This window comes from Anser cygnoides, chromosome 24, assembly GCF_040182565.1.
Source record: "Anser cygnoides isolate HZ-2024a breed goose chromosome 24, Taihu_goose_T2T_genome, whole genome shotgun sequence".
NCBI classification, from domain to species: Eukaryota; Metazoa; Chordata; class Aves; order Anseriformes; family Anatidae; genus Anser; species Anser cygnoides.
Window position 1 is genome coordinate 2,046,455 of NC_089896.1, and position 13,903 is coordinate 2,060,357.

The following is a 13,903-nucleotide window of genomic DNA, read 5'->3' on the forward strand; positions in this document are numbered from 1 at the left end:
CCAGAGAGGCTGGGGAGAGCCAGGATGCGGCCCCAGGCTGGCTCCTGGCCTTTCTCTGCTCCATGGTGGCCCTGGGCACGGGGACACCGGGTGTCCCGGGCCGATTGCTGGGAGTGGTCTGGGCGGAGGGGGCAGACAGAAAGCCCGAGGGGGGTTTTCACGCTCCCTTTGCAGCTCCAGCACCTGGTTGCTCTGTATCTGATCACACATCAGTCTATTTTTAAGGTGCAAAAACTTCAGATATCCAAGTGTCGGGCAAGCAACACTCGCCACGTGCGGGCTGTCCAAGCGCTGCCGGGTTAACCCCAACTTGGGCGCATCCCCTTGTGACAGCGGCACCTCGGTCCCAAACCACGTCGGTCCCAAACCACGGCAGTAAATTAGTGCCTGTCACTGGGAGCACCCCCCCTCGGTGCTTGGCTTTGGGGTCTTATCCCCAGGTGTTAAATCACTGCATCGGGAGCCCGGAGGCACCGTAATGTTTTCCCAGCCTTGCTGCATGCCTTGGCGCAAACAGCCTCCGTATCTGAGGCTGGGACGGTAAATATTTCCTGCTCGCTCGGGAGCTGGTGGACCTGGGGGATGTTGGTGTAACCTGGAAGTGTGTCGGCAGCCCGAAGTGGCTGGCTGGGGACATTGGGATGCACGGAGCATCGCGAGCTGTGGCCAAAACACTCAGCTCGCCAAAATGCTGCTGGAGCCGGCGCTGCTGGAGGCTGTGCGAAAGCTGAACCTTCAGCGGCCGGCCAAAAAAAAAAGAGCTGGCCTGGAGGAAGAGACTGCAAAACTGTGCTGCTTTTGGGGTGAAAAGCAGCAAAGGCCTGTTTTCCTGCGCCTGAAGTTGTTGGAGCAGCAGCGGGGACTTAGAGACTTGCCAAAAAAAACAATGGAAAAGGGAAACTGAAAAGGAAAAGGAAATAAAAGATGATAAAGCTGGGGAGGAGAGATGCTGTTAGCTGCTTCCACCTTGCTGGGGTTACCCGTGTGCACGCAGGGGGCTGGAGCAATAAATCAGCTGGGCAATGCAGCGAGAGCCCTGCTGCAGCCCCCGGTGCAGGCAAACGCTGCATTTATTTAAGCAGGGTCATCTCCCTGCTCCTGGGTGACACGGGTGACACTTGTCCCACCAAAAAGCTTCCCCAGACTGGGTAACACGAGCCCCTGGGGCCTGGCCGTGCTGCGGGGACTCTCCAGGGAGCTGGAGGAGTGACAGGGGCATGCAAATTGCAAAACGCCCGGGGCATGGTCCCGGAACGGGGATGGTGCTGGGGAGGTGCTCAGCAGGCACGGAGGTGTCCGTGTAAGGAGCGGGGGAGCAGATCTGAAGTCCTATTTCCCAGCTCTTTGGAGAGCTGCGTCTCTTTCCGGAGAGCCAGCTCGGAAATGCGCCTTTGTGGAAGGTGAGAAAAGCCCGAGACGGTTTTGCACGCTAAGCTGCAATAGGATTATGGAGCCGAGCAAATTAAATCAATTCTGGGCTGCGGGGGGAAGGTCCCGCACGGTGCATTTCAGCCGCCGGGGCCATCTCCAACACGCAGAGCCCGGGAAGGAGCAGCCCTGAGCCCACCTCGTGGGGACGAGCTCGCCGCGCTCTTCCCATGGGAGACCCCAGCCTGGGGCCGAGCCCCAGCTCACGGCACGTGCCGGGATTTTTCTGGGGCTGCCTGTGGGAATTAGCAATGCTCCCCGTGCAGGGCACATCTCCCCAGCCCTACGTGCTGGTTTATGGGCACTGATGTGGGTGTGTGGGTCCCTCATCCTCCAGCACCTCGGGATGCTCCAGGCGGACCGAGGGCACCGGAGGTTTGGGGTTTTCGGTAGGCAGAAAGCTTGATGCTCTGTGCTGCAGCATCAGTGAGGGGCTGTAGGGCTCAGCATGGCTTTTTGCCCCAAAAAAACCACAGCCTCCCTGGGATGGTTTGCACTTGGGGCGAATCCATCCCTGGGAGTCATCCGTGAGTGCCTGACGCAACCCCATCCGTGCGGCAGAGCCTCGCTTTGCTCGTTTGTGCCTCGTCGTTCGGCGCTTTGCATACAGCAGGAGGTGGTGCTTTGTTTGTGGGTTGTTGTGTTTGCTATTTATTTATTTATTTTTTTTTTCTTTTCCCTTCCGTCTCCCCAGAGGCAGAAAGCAGAGCGTGCTGGGGGATGAGGTGTTAGCAACGATTTACGTCGAGAGGTTTGCTATTTTTCATGCCAACCCTGGCTCGGGGATATTTATTGTGTAGCGGGGTAAGCTCTGGCACTAATCCATTGAAGAACAGGAATAAAAGATGCTGCTGGAGGCAGCCTGAGGAGCAGGAGGGGATGCTGGTGGAGGAGCTGAGCCCTCTCCAGGGCGGTGGACCAGGCGGTGACGGCGCTCACACACGTGCAGAGCTCGGGTTTGGGCAGTGCCCGCACCCTGCTCGGTGCTTCCCTGCCTTGGCGGCGCGGAACCGGTACGGAGCCAGAATAATTGCTGCCACTCGGTAACTGCTAATGATTATTTTACTCGCATAAAGTAACCGGCCTATTAAATCAAAACGCGCCGGGGCTTAGGCAGCTGTTATTCGGGGGCTTAATTAGGTTGAAAAAGAATAAAGTTACAAAAAAAATAATTGGCTGCTGCTCGCCTGAGCTCCTGCCACGGCTCGCGAGGCGGATCTGTGCCGGCTGTGAGCATCGGCCCCTCCGCTCCCCACCAGCATCCTGCACCCCCAAAATCCCGCTGCCCTCTGCCCAGCCTCCTCGGCTCTCCTCGAGCAGCCCCGCTGGTCTCCAGCACCAGTCCTCCTGCTGTCAGCAGCAGCTTCCCGACAGGTTTATTTTTAACTCTCAGCCTTGGATCAAAGCACAGAAATTCAGCGATTCTGTAGTGGGAAAAAGAATCGCGGAGTCTTTAGGGCTCAGAAACGGTGTTTTCATTTCAGCTCTATGCGCGAGTTAATATTATTTCAACTGTTTATAGTATCGCTAAATCATGTGCTGGAGTGAGTTATTAAGGCTTTCCGTAGAAAACACCAGAAAGGTGCTTTCAAGGAGCGATTTAATTGAAAATATTCTCTGGAAAATATCTTAGAAATAATCAAGGCTTTTCCTGGAGCACTTTCCTGGAGCAAACAGCGCTCGGCCACGGACAGGTTGGTGACGGGGGCTGTGTCCTTCTGAGCCTCCCAGCGCTGCTGGCTTCGGCATCCCCCCCGGGTGCTGTGGCTGTGGGATCCCGTGGGGCACACGGAGCTCGGCTTTGTCCGGAGGTTCCCCATGCTCCTGTTGTGGGGACGGCAGCGGGGGGATGCTCAGTGCCGTTTTGTCCGGCTCGCTGCTGCTCCTGCAAGCTGCCACCTCCCCGTGCATCGCCCCGTCCTGGCAAGGGGAGGCTGCTGCCCACGTCCCTCTCCTCGCAGGGCCGGGGACTGCTGCTGGGAGCAGGTAGCTGGGGGTCCCTGAGGCTGCCACTGGGTAGAAATGCAAACAGACCTTTACAAAGAGCACGCGGCCTTTGGCTTGCTTTGTTTTTGGTTTTTGTTTTTTTTTTTTCCCTATTCATTTTGCAAGTAAGAGCTGAGTTCCCTGACCGTGGGCAGGGGATGCGATGCAGAGACCTGGAAGAGAAGATCTGGCACCAAGGGACGGGGAGGGGACAGTCCAGTCCCCTGCACCACCCCATCCCATTCTCCAGGCTGCTTCACACCGATTCAATCTTCTTTTTCCTCTTTAAATGCCCGCCCACAGGGATGGGCTGGTCCCCTGCATCCCTGCTGATGCCCTCCACGTGCATCCTTTCCCCTCAGCCTCGTGTCGTGCCCCAGGTTGTGCCAGAAGCTACTGGGTGACAGTGGACATCCATATCATGGGGTGCTGGATGGCCGTGGACATCCAAATCCCGGGATAAAACCACCTCTGTCTGCAGCCAGCTGCACCAGGTCTCCCTTCCCATCCCAAACCCCACACGTGGCACTGGGGGCCGGGACTGGACCCTGTGGGTGGATGCACGTGGGCTCCTTGGGCTGGGAGATCCCCTCCCCCGGGCTTTTCTTCTTCACAGACCCTGGGGTTGCTCAGCCCCGCTCGCCGTGCACGCTGCCGATGGGCCTCAGGTGTGTGCTGGGGAAAGGATTTTACCACGCAGCTTCATCCCCATCACTGCCAGCCCAGGCGCTGGGCATGAACCAAGCCTGCAAACCCTGTCCCCATGCATCCCAGCTGCCTCAGAAACCACCGCATTTCAGTTTTTATCTCCCTTCTGATTCCTTCGGGGGAAACTCTCGAGTCCAAAGAAACATCTACAGCCTTCAATAACTTCAGGCACCCAGGCTGGGGCGGATACACCCCATCCAGGGGTGCGGGGAGAACCCCCGACCCTCTCCAAAATCCCATGGAAAGCATGTGCAGGGATTTGTGCTGGGATCTCCCCCCTCACAGAGCCTCCTGCCTCGACCCCCAGGAGCTGCTGCTTTTTGGGGTTTCTCATCCCCAGCTCATACCTTGTCCCCCTACGGGGCCATTCCCTTCCCCACGACCCCCCCGGGGAAGCAGAGCCCAGGGCTGGGGTGTGTGCGCCCGCGGAGATCGCCCAGCGCCCGCATCCAGGGATGCGTCGCCATGGAGGCGGTTTCCTTGGCGACCGTTGCCATGCCGATGGCTACCGGAGAAGGACCCGAGAGCATCCCGGGGAGGCTCGCCAGCCTTTCCCTGCCGTTAAAGATGGATTGATTTATAAGGCTCCCTTCCTCCCGGTATGGCTGCAAGATGTTCAGCGGCAAAGCTCGCTTCTGCACGGCAGCACTTTTCGGGGGAGCATTTGGGGTGGCTTGGGGGTGAGGTCTGGCTCCACAAAAACCCACCAGGGAGGGGGAATGCAGCAGGGCGTGCATGCGAGGTTGCATGGGGGATTTAGGAGGACTCGAACCAGCCATCCTGGTTCCCCGGGACATGTCCCAAGATGTGGTGGGCTCTGTAGGAACCCGCAGGAGGTGACAGGTCCCCTCTGTGCCGTGGTTTCCCCAGCAAAGCACCCAGCGCTGCTGTGCTCGGAGAGGGCTGAGGGTGCCGTGAGGACCCTCTTTCTGATCTTTACAGTTTTCTGCGTATAAAACAGTGTCACCCACCGTGCTAAAGGGATAGGAGGGACGGGGGGCACCCGCCGTGCTTAGGGGTGCAGTGTGCGCAGACAACATGGAGAAAACGAAGCTTCTCTAATCTCCAGCTCAGCTCCGGTGGGGCCGGGCCAAAGGGCCGGAGCTTTCGCTCGCTTTCCAAGGCTCTTAGCGCCGGACTTGGCTGTGATTTCTGCTGCTGCTGCCCCTTGGCTGTGCATCCCGGCTGGCCCAGCCAAGCCTCGGTGTGGAGGCATCGAGGGGACAGCACGCGGCTGGGTTGGCGTCAGCGCATGCCCTTGGGGGAGCAAAAGGGTCCCCTGGGCTCGGGGAGGGCAGGGGGAGATGTCTCCCTTACCAATCTCCGTGTTCAGAGCTGGTGACAAGGAAATCCTGTGTGCCTGGCACTGATTTGGGGTGGTTTCGGCAGACGGGTTTGTGGGCTGAGCCGCGGGGTGGTGGCACCGGTGGGACAGGGGGGAGCTGGCGCCTTGCAGGGCACAATGAAACCTTTCCCTTCCTTTCCACCTCCCAGAGCTTGCCAAAGGGAAAGCAAGGCCCCAGGAAAGCAGGGCTGAGCTGGTTGGCGAGCCCCCTGCCAAGAGACACCACCCGAGAAGCTGGAGTGGCAGGGGGCTCCTGGCTCTTGGCTCGAGCTGGCTGTGAGCAGATCCCTGTCCCTAAATTGAAGTTTTGGGGTTCGGATGCAGCTTGCACAATGCCCAGCCATCAGCAGGCTTGCCGGGCAGTTGTGCACCCTGTCTTGACATGCTGCAAACCTCAGGTGGCATCGCAGCTCGGGGGTATCTTTCCCACCGTGGGGACATCCCGGTCCCTCATCCAGCACACCTGGGGGTGCTCCCTGCCTTGCTCGGACCACCGGCAATAAAGCCTGGCTGAAAGGAGCACCTCCTGGCTGAGGAGTTGGACTTGGTGATCCTTATGGGTCCCTTCCAACTCGGGATATTCTGTGAATCTAGGAAATTTCTCCCCTGGGACAAATCCAACCGGCTGCATCCCTGCTGAGCAGCTGGCTGTGCGGGCTGGGAGCCCTCGTCCTCGGTGAGCTGGGGAATCAGCGCTCCCCCCAGCTGCATCCCCCCTCGATGCCGGGGGGGCCGGGACGTGCAGAGCATTAACAGTCTAAGCAGCAGTAAATCCAAATAAACACTGCCTGGCCCCAAGATTTATTGCATGAGCCTGACCGATGGCGTCAGCGCTGCAGCGGGGGCAGCTCGGGCTGGGAGGGGCTTTATGTAAGGGAAGGGGAAGGGGAGTGGTGGGCATCAAGAGGTGTGGGGGGGGGCTTTGGGGGAACAGCCGTGTCCCCAGCACCCCCCTCTGCACCGGGAACACCTGGGGATGTCCTCGGGGCAGGGCCACCCTTTTGCTTCCTTGCTCCGGGGTTTTCAGATCCCGAAGCTGGAGCATCCCTGCCCTTCGCCCATCCCGGATCCCGCTCCCCGGAGTGGGCTCGGCTGCTGTCCGAGCAAAATGTGGTGAGGTTGCCCCCATGGGAAGCTCTGCTTTTGGGTTTGCGGCTGGGAAATTCTCACGTGTGCTGGGCAGACGGGAGTTTTAGGCAGCTGGAAGTAAACTGGCTGTTGCCTTTGCCATGGGGAGCGGGAAGAGCACCAGGCATGCCCTGGCACAGCGCGGATGCAGCTCATCCCACAGCCAAGGGGTAATTTGTCCCCGTCACCGTGGGGTGTAGGGGGCTCAGCTGCACTGCGTGTTGGGATCAGCTGCAGGAACTCTTTGCCCATCTGCCCTCTTTACCCAGGCCCAGGCGATGTGCAGCGATCTCCATCATCTCCAGGACATTCCCACTGATTTGTCACCACGGGGCCACCAGGACCAAGCCCTGTCTGCAAACAGCGCCCGCAGCTGCCAGAGTTGCTTTGATTTGATGTTCCCAAACCAAAGCTCAGCTGCCTTCGGGTCTTTGCAGCGGGATGGGGGCACGCTGCATGTCCCCACCTGCATCGCTGCATTCCTCCAGCCTCTTCTCCTGGGCAAAACACAGCCAGGGCACACGCCAAGCCTTTCCTTCCCCGTGGGGTGGATGGAAGGATGGATGGATGGATGGATGGATGGATGGATGGATGGATGGATGGATGGATGGAAGGATGGACGGACAGATGGGGGCACGCTGGGTCCACACTTTTTGCCTTTTCCTTTCCCCATCCAAGCACGGGGAGCCGGGGAGCCGATGGCTGGAGCTGCCTCGTCTGGTTCCAATTTAAGGGAGCTCGGCGGAGCCGGGCCATGTGGCTCCCATTACGGCGAGGCTCTGCAGGTCGAGCAGAGAGAATGTGACCTTCAGGGAGCTCGCCCGGGTCGGCCGGCAGGGCTGAGGGGTGCCTGGGGAGCGCCTGTGCTATGAGCTCCTTGTTTCTTGGGGAGCCTCGATGTTTTTAGTATAAAAACTCGCTGACGGTCCGGGATTAAGTGACAGGATTAGTCCTCATTTATTTTAAAAAATCATAAAAGAAGACAGAAGCAAGTTTCTGGGCATCTCTGTCTTCTCTGGAAAGCTTTGATGTCTGACCATGCCGTATCCAACAAGCACAGAAATCAAAAGGCAAACAAAAGCAGCTCCAAATGTTCCTTCTCCCGACTCCCAAACCTTGCAATTTTTCTTTGCCCTCCCGTCAATTTTGGTGGCCTTTCCCATGATTTATGGATCCCTGGGGGGCAGTAATAGAGCCCCCAGTGCCTCCCAAGGCCCTCCTGTGCTGTGTTTGCAGCAGATCAGTCTTCAAAGGGCATGCAACCAGTCCCTGTGCTGTCCCCTGTGATCTCTTGGTCCCTTGGCATCCCCGTGCCAGTCGCAGTGTGTGGGCTAGAAAAAGGAAAGGGAAATCTCACCTGTGGAAGGGGCAGGCTGCTCCCTTGCAGCCCTGACTGCAAGACCTCACTCGTAAAACCCCTCTGGCACGCACAAAGCTTCCACCACCAGGCCAGAGGGTGCGAGGTTCTGTGCGACGACCACGCTCCGATCCCTCCCTGAGTGCTCCGCGTGGGAGCCAGAGCGAGACACAGGCAGTTTTGTCCTTGTGGGGTCAGGCACGGGTTTACAGGTTAGACATCACTTGTTTAGCAAAGTCGTTTGCACTGGTCCTTGGAGCATCAGTTTTGCCCGGCTTTTTCCCATCTCCTCTCTGGCAGCTGGAGCTCGGTCCTCCACGGACCAGAGCAAAGGACTACGAAGCCGTTGGAGCTCGTGTCACTTGTCACCCCTCGATGACACCTTGATTTCCCCCACGGCAGCTGAGGCTTCTTCTCTGTCTTGAGCTGATGGGTACCAGGGGAAGGGACGTGGGGGAAAAGCTTGAGTTGAGCCCCTCATTTCTCTATCTTGGGACCTTTTGACATCTCAAACCTCATTTTTGTTCCAATCTGGAATGGGAACAAAGAAACTCGAAGTGGTTGTCAAGAGGTAAAACCCTGTAAGAGCGGAGGGGGGACCCTTCTACCCTCTTGTTTTACATTTAAGCACTAACCTGGCTCCTTACATCTTGAAACATCTGATGCTATCTCACAGATCAAAGCCTCCTTGTTTGGGTTGTAATGAAGTGTCAAACTGCTTCCTTGCAACACAAACAGGAGACACTTTGATCTGCAAAACAAGATGCTGGAGAGCCCTCCTAGCAAGGGCTCTTCAAGTTTTAGCAGCCGTGGAATATCTCAAGTCTGACATTGTTTCATACTGTGACTTTCTGAGCTGATGGCGTGCGTTGCTGTCACACCTAGGCCAGGAATTAAGTGAGAATCACTTAAAACAAAACAATACTGAGCTGGAGAACTAAAATAATGCGTTTTCTAACAGTTTCCAAAATCAGTTTTTTTTTCCCCTTTTCCAGAGGGCTCGTTTCCATGGGAAATGTTATCAGAGCCAATGTGAACTCCACAAAATGTCAGCTTGTCTGAAAGATTTGCAAAAGAGAATTATTTTGGGGGGGGGGGGGGGGACGGACAGGACATTTCTGGGCAGCTCAGCCGGAGAGCACTGCCTGCAGTCCCTCTCCCTTGGCCTTGCTCTCCCCATCCCGTCCCGTGTAACCCACCCTGGGGGGGCCATGCAGGGCCCACCCTGGTTTTTGGGGATCCCCTTATCCCCGTTGGGGCCAGCTAACGCGGCTCTCCCTGCTCGGCTGCAGGCTCAGCGCTGGCGCAATGAGAACTATGAGAGGCCGGTGGACCTGGAGGGCTCCGGGGACGACGACCCCTTTGGGGACGACGAACTGGACGATGTCTACTCGGGCTCTGGCTCAGGCTGTGAGTAGCTGCAGGGCTCCCGGGAAAGGGTGCTGGGCCATGGGGAGCCTGGCCCTGGGTGCTGGGGGAGAGGATTGCCCCTTGCCCACCTCCAGAGCAGCCCTCCTGCCCTCTTCTGGCCCAAAGCAAAAGGGAATGGTCCCAAAGGTTGGGCCCGAGTGACTCCATTTCCCATTTAGGTCTCTGGCCCTACCAGGCAGGATTAGCCCTTCCTGATAGCCTGTGCTGGTGCTTCATTGACCCCTGGTTTCATTGACCCCAGAGGGGGGCTTTGGCCAGCACCTGGGAATTTGCAGCCCTTGGTTCGTGCTGAGCCCACAACGGGTCCATGCCTCCTGGTTTTTGGGTGCTGGAGGCCACGTGGTTGTCAGCCCTGGGAAGTGCCTGCCTCACCCTTTGCTCTTCTCCCCCCTTTCAGACTTCGAGCAGGAGTCGGGGCTGGAGACGGCCGTCAGCCTCACCACGGACACGTCCATCACGCTCCCCACCACGGCAGCCGCCCTGCCCGTCACCGCGGTGCAGCCCGTGGCAACTCCCTTTGAAACATCCCCCACCGAGGACACCGTCCCCGAGCAGACCACCGGCGTCTCGTATATCCCCAGGGTGACAGAGGCACCAGTGATACCCAGCTGGAAGGCCACCACCACCAGTACCACTGCCAGCGAGGCCCCCAGCACGACCACCACCACCACCACTACAGCTGCCACCACCACCACCACAGCCACCACCACCGCCGCCACCACCACCAGCACCACCACCGTGGCCACCTCCAAGCCCACCACCGTCCGGAGGTTCCTGCCCCCCTTTGTCACCAAGGCGGCCACCACGCGGGCCACCACCCTGGAGATGCCCACCACGTCCGTCCTTGAAACCAGCACGCCAACGGAGGTGGCCACGTCACAGCTTGTCCCCTCCAGCACGGCCAAGCCTAGGTCCCTGCCAAAACCAAGCACCTCCAGGACTGCAGACCTCACGGAAAAAAGCACTGCCTTGCCTTCCAGCCCCACCACGCTGCCACCCACAGAAGCCCCCCAGGTAGGAGGCTGGAGCCCTTTTTCCCTGCTGAAGGGCTTGTGGACCACATTTGAAGCCGAGCGATGGTGACAGGGAGCTTTTGGGGTGGCTCCATCCTGAGCCAGCTGCTCAGCAGGAGGTCAGATTGTGTTGGGGTCTTCCCAGCTCTGTGGAGAGTTGAACATTTGGGGAGATGGAAAGGGGAGATGAGAGGGGTGGGGGCAACTCCTGCATGAGCAGTGATGGGGCTGATGGGGGACACGGTCACCCAGGACATGCTGCTCCAGAGCATCTTCCCCAGGCAGCAGGAGGGAGAGCAGGGCCGGGGTCTGGGGGCTTTCCTCTGGGGTTTGGGGCCAGAGAGGGGCTTTCCTCTGGATGCACTTGCTGAGCTCATCGTACCGCAGCCCGGCTCGCAGCCCGGCGCTGGGAGACCCAAACACTCTGCAATTATTGCGTGATGGAGCATTTCCAGCCCGCCGGGGGTCCTGAGCTGGGGATTTAATCCGCTGCTCCATCTCCCGTTCAGAGCCCCTGAGGGGCCCTTTGAAAAGTGCTTTGACTGAGAGGTGGAGTGATTTGTCTAAACTAGTCCCTCTTTTCTGGGTACGTATATATGTGTGTAGCGCTCCGGGCTCCCGCTGACCTTCAATTAATCTCTGTCAAAAAACCGCTCGCCTGCGGAAGCAGCGAGCCGTGAGCTCGTGCCAGGGGCAGTGTGACATGGAGAGGGCCCCGTCTCGCCCACCCCGGCTTCATCCCCAAAGAGCTCTTTGCCTGTCTGCATTTGTAGTGGTCCAAGGGAAGCATGAGAGCGGGATGAAGGGAGAGAAGGAGACGGAGGGGACCCCTGGGGCTCGGGGAGCTCATCCGATGGCATCCACTCCTCAGCCTTGCTGTGGTGCTGTAGCATGAAGCATTGCACCACCTCCTGCCTAGCAAGGAGGTATCTGAAATATTGCAGCCAGCTCTTGGTCTGTGCTGGGGACAGAGCCCGAGCAAGGGTCTGGGACGTGGGACCCCCGCTGACTCTCCTTCGGTCTCTGGAGGAAGCCAGAGGTGAGAGCTGGGCACCTGGGTGGGGACAGACCAGAATGGTCCTGCTCAGCCCAGGTGGCCTCAGCCTTTTCGGTGACTGCCAAGTTGTGGGGCTGTGGTGCTCTCTGCAATACAACCACCTACTTCAACGGCACGGCAAAGGGATATCCCCGCGCCACCCCATCACAGGTGTTGTGGTGTCCTTCCTCCAGCCATACTGGTGCTGCTGGAGGCAGGAACCACCCGTAGGTCCTTGTCCCCTGCTCCACCTTGTCCTTTCTCCCAGGTGGAGCCAGGGGAGGTGTCGACGGTCCTCGACAGCGACCTGGAAGTCCCGGTCAGCAGTGGCCCCAGCGGGGACTTCGAGATCCGGGAGGAGGAGGAGACAGCTCGTCCCGAGCTGGGCAACGAGGTGGTGGCCGTGGTGACACCGCCATCGGCACCGGGACAGGGCAGGAACGCGGAGCCGGGGCTCATCGACAACACGATAGAGTCGGGCAGCTCGGCTGCTCAGCTCCCCCAGAAGAACATCCTGGAGAGGAAGGAGGTGTTGATAGGTGAGAGTGGAGGTGGTGGGCTGGAGGGGGGATGGACAGCCCCCAGGAGAGGGCTTGGTCTTCAGCAGGGTGCTGGGGTGGTGCTGAGCCTGGGATAACCCACTCTCACCCGCCGAAATAGGCACCTCGAGTGCCTGTACTGGGGGCTCCCTGGGGTCTTCCCGTCTTTGCAGGGAGAGTGCGGAGTTTGTGTTTGCTAGGAGGAGTTTTATGTGAAGAAATAGGATGTTTTAGGGAAATGATGTCTTATGGTGATGGCTGAATGCCACCTGACCGCAGGGGGGGACAGAGGTGGTCTGTTCCTTTGGGTCCTGCCCATCCGTCAGCATTACGAAGCTGTTGCAGCCCCTCAGATCATGCTGTTGCATGAGGCCAACGCCTTCACTTTTAGTTTAAGCATGGATTCAGTCCCCAAAGCACACGGCAAGCCAGCATCCAGCAGGGTTCTCCTGATCGCTCTCGGTGCACGGCGGTGCCGGGTCCCCCTCTGACGGCCGTGCCACCTTTCTGTTGCAGCGGTGATCGTGGGCGGCGTGGTGGGAGCCCTCTTTGCTGCCTTCCTCGTCATGCTGCTCATCTACCGGATGAAGAAGAAGGACGAGGGCAGCTACACGCTGGAGGAACCCAAGCAAGCCAACGTCACCTACCAGAAGCCGGACAAGCAGGAGGAGTTTTACGCGTAGGACAAGAGCCCGGCGTGCCTCGCGCTCTCCTTCCTGCTCCAAACTCTCCCTTCTCCTCTCCTCCATCCCGTCTCTCTCCTTCTCTCTCTCTCTCTTTTGGATCAGACTGTGAATTTAAAAAGCAAAAAAAAAAAAAAAAAAAAAAAAAGAACCCGCAAAAGGAGAAACCGCATCTTCGGCATGAGGGACGCGCCGCTTTGCGGACAGCGGCTGGAGCTCACAGGGCTTTTCCCACCACCACAACGACTCTGGGATCCGGACACCTTGTACCAGCCCTGGGGCGCAGGGGGGTTGGTTTGGATTTATCTTTTTTTTTTTTCGTGTTGGAAAGGAGGGAGGTTTCTTTCCCTCTCTCTCTCTCTTTTTTTTTTTTTTTATCATTATTTTTTATTATTTTTCAGTGGGGCTGGTTGCTTTGCAGGAATTACCTTGCTCCCCACTTCTGTTTGACAAGAGGATGCGACTCTCAGATATGCTTCAAACCTTGAAAAAAAAGCACAAGGGGCCGGAATACCTGCAGCCCCGGGCTTTGCTCTTGGAGTGGGGGAAGACAAAATGAACACCACCATGGCCAGTACAGGGGGAGCGATGGAGCCAGCTTGCCTCTTTGAGCACCAAGAAGCCACCTTTGGGTGCCTCGTGCGGCGCCGCCCCGGCCACCACCACCCTCCTCGGCTGCACCGAGCACGGCCGGAGACCTGACGGCTCCATGGTGTCGGTGGTGGAGGGGTGGCTGGAGAAGGGACCATGCTTTTGGGTGGCTGGAGAAGGGACCGTGCTTTTGCTGGGTTCTCACTGTGACCAATAAACCTCGGCTTGCGCAGCCCCACCGGCGGCTCTGGTTTTCAGATGGCGCGGGACGGCGCTCGGTGGGGGCCTGGCAGGGAGGAGAAGGGGAAGCGGAGCAGCTGTTCGTGCTGGGGTGATGCCTGGCACAGCTCGGCCAGCCGTGAGACGCAGCAGCGAGGAAGAAGCAGAGGCAATAAATCGCAGGGGGTCTGCACCAGGCGGGGCAGAGCGGTGGCTCAAAGCGGGGCAGCTCGGCTGCTGCTCTGCTTCGGCGAGCCCCAGCACCAAGCGTTTCTGTTCCTTTTGTTGTTGCCAAACTCCCAGCACCAGCCACGGGGCCAGGGCTCAGCTCGGGGCGCCCGGCAGAAGACGCTGGGAGCCACCATCACCGAGCAGTGGTTTCCCTTCCGATGGTCTCCGGGGCGCAGAGCAGCAGGGCCTGATCCAGACCCCCAGCCGT

The 13,903-nt window shown here is 58.7% G+C and overlaps 1 protein-coding gene across 4 annotated transcripts in view; it reads left to right on the plus strand.

Moving 5' to 3' along the window:
- The window catches only part of SDC3 (syndecan 3), a 31,363-nt gene extending 17,880 nt beyond the window's left edge, over positions 1-13,483 (plus strand). For 3 of the 4 annotated variants that reach the window (XM_066982384.1, XM_048073236.2, XM_048073235.2), the window contains exons 2-5: positions 9,245-9,362; positions 9,781-10,397; positions 11,701-11,971; positions 12,488-13,483. In XM_066982384.1, coding sequence (XP_066838485.1) covers positions 9,245-9,362; positions 9,781-10,397; positions 11,701-11,971; positions 12,488-12,654 — 1,173 coding nt within the window. In that variant the 3' untranslated portion in view covers positions 12,655-13,483. Of the gene's footprint in view, positions 1-4,562; positions 4,722-9,244; positions 9,363-9,780; positions 10,398-11,700; positions 11,972-12,487 lie in introns of those variants that run through there. The other variant, XM_013195532.3, reaches the window with a different exon arrangement.
- Positions 13,484-13,903: the final 420 nt, after the last annotated feature.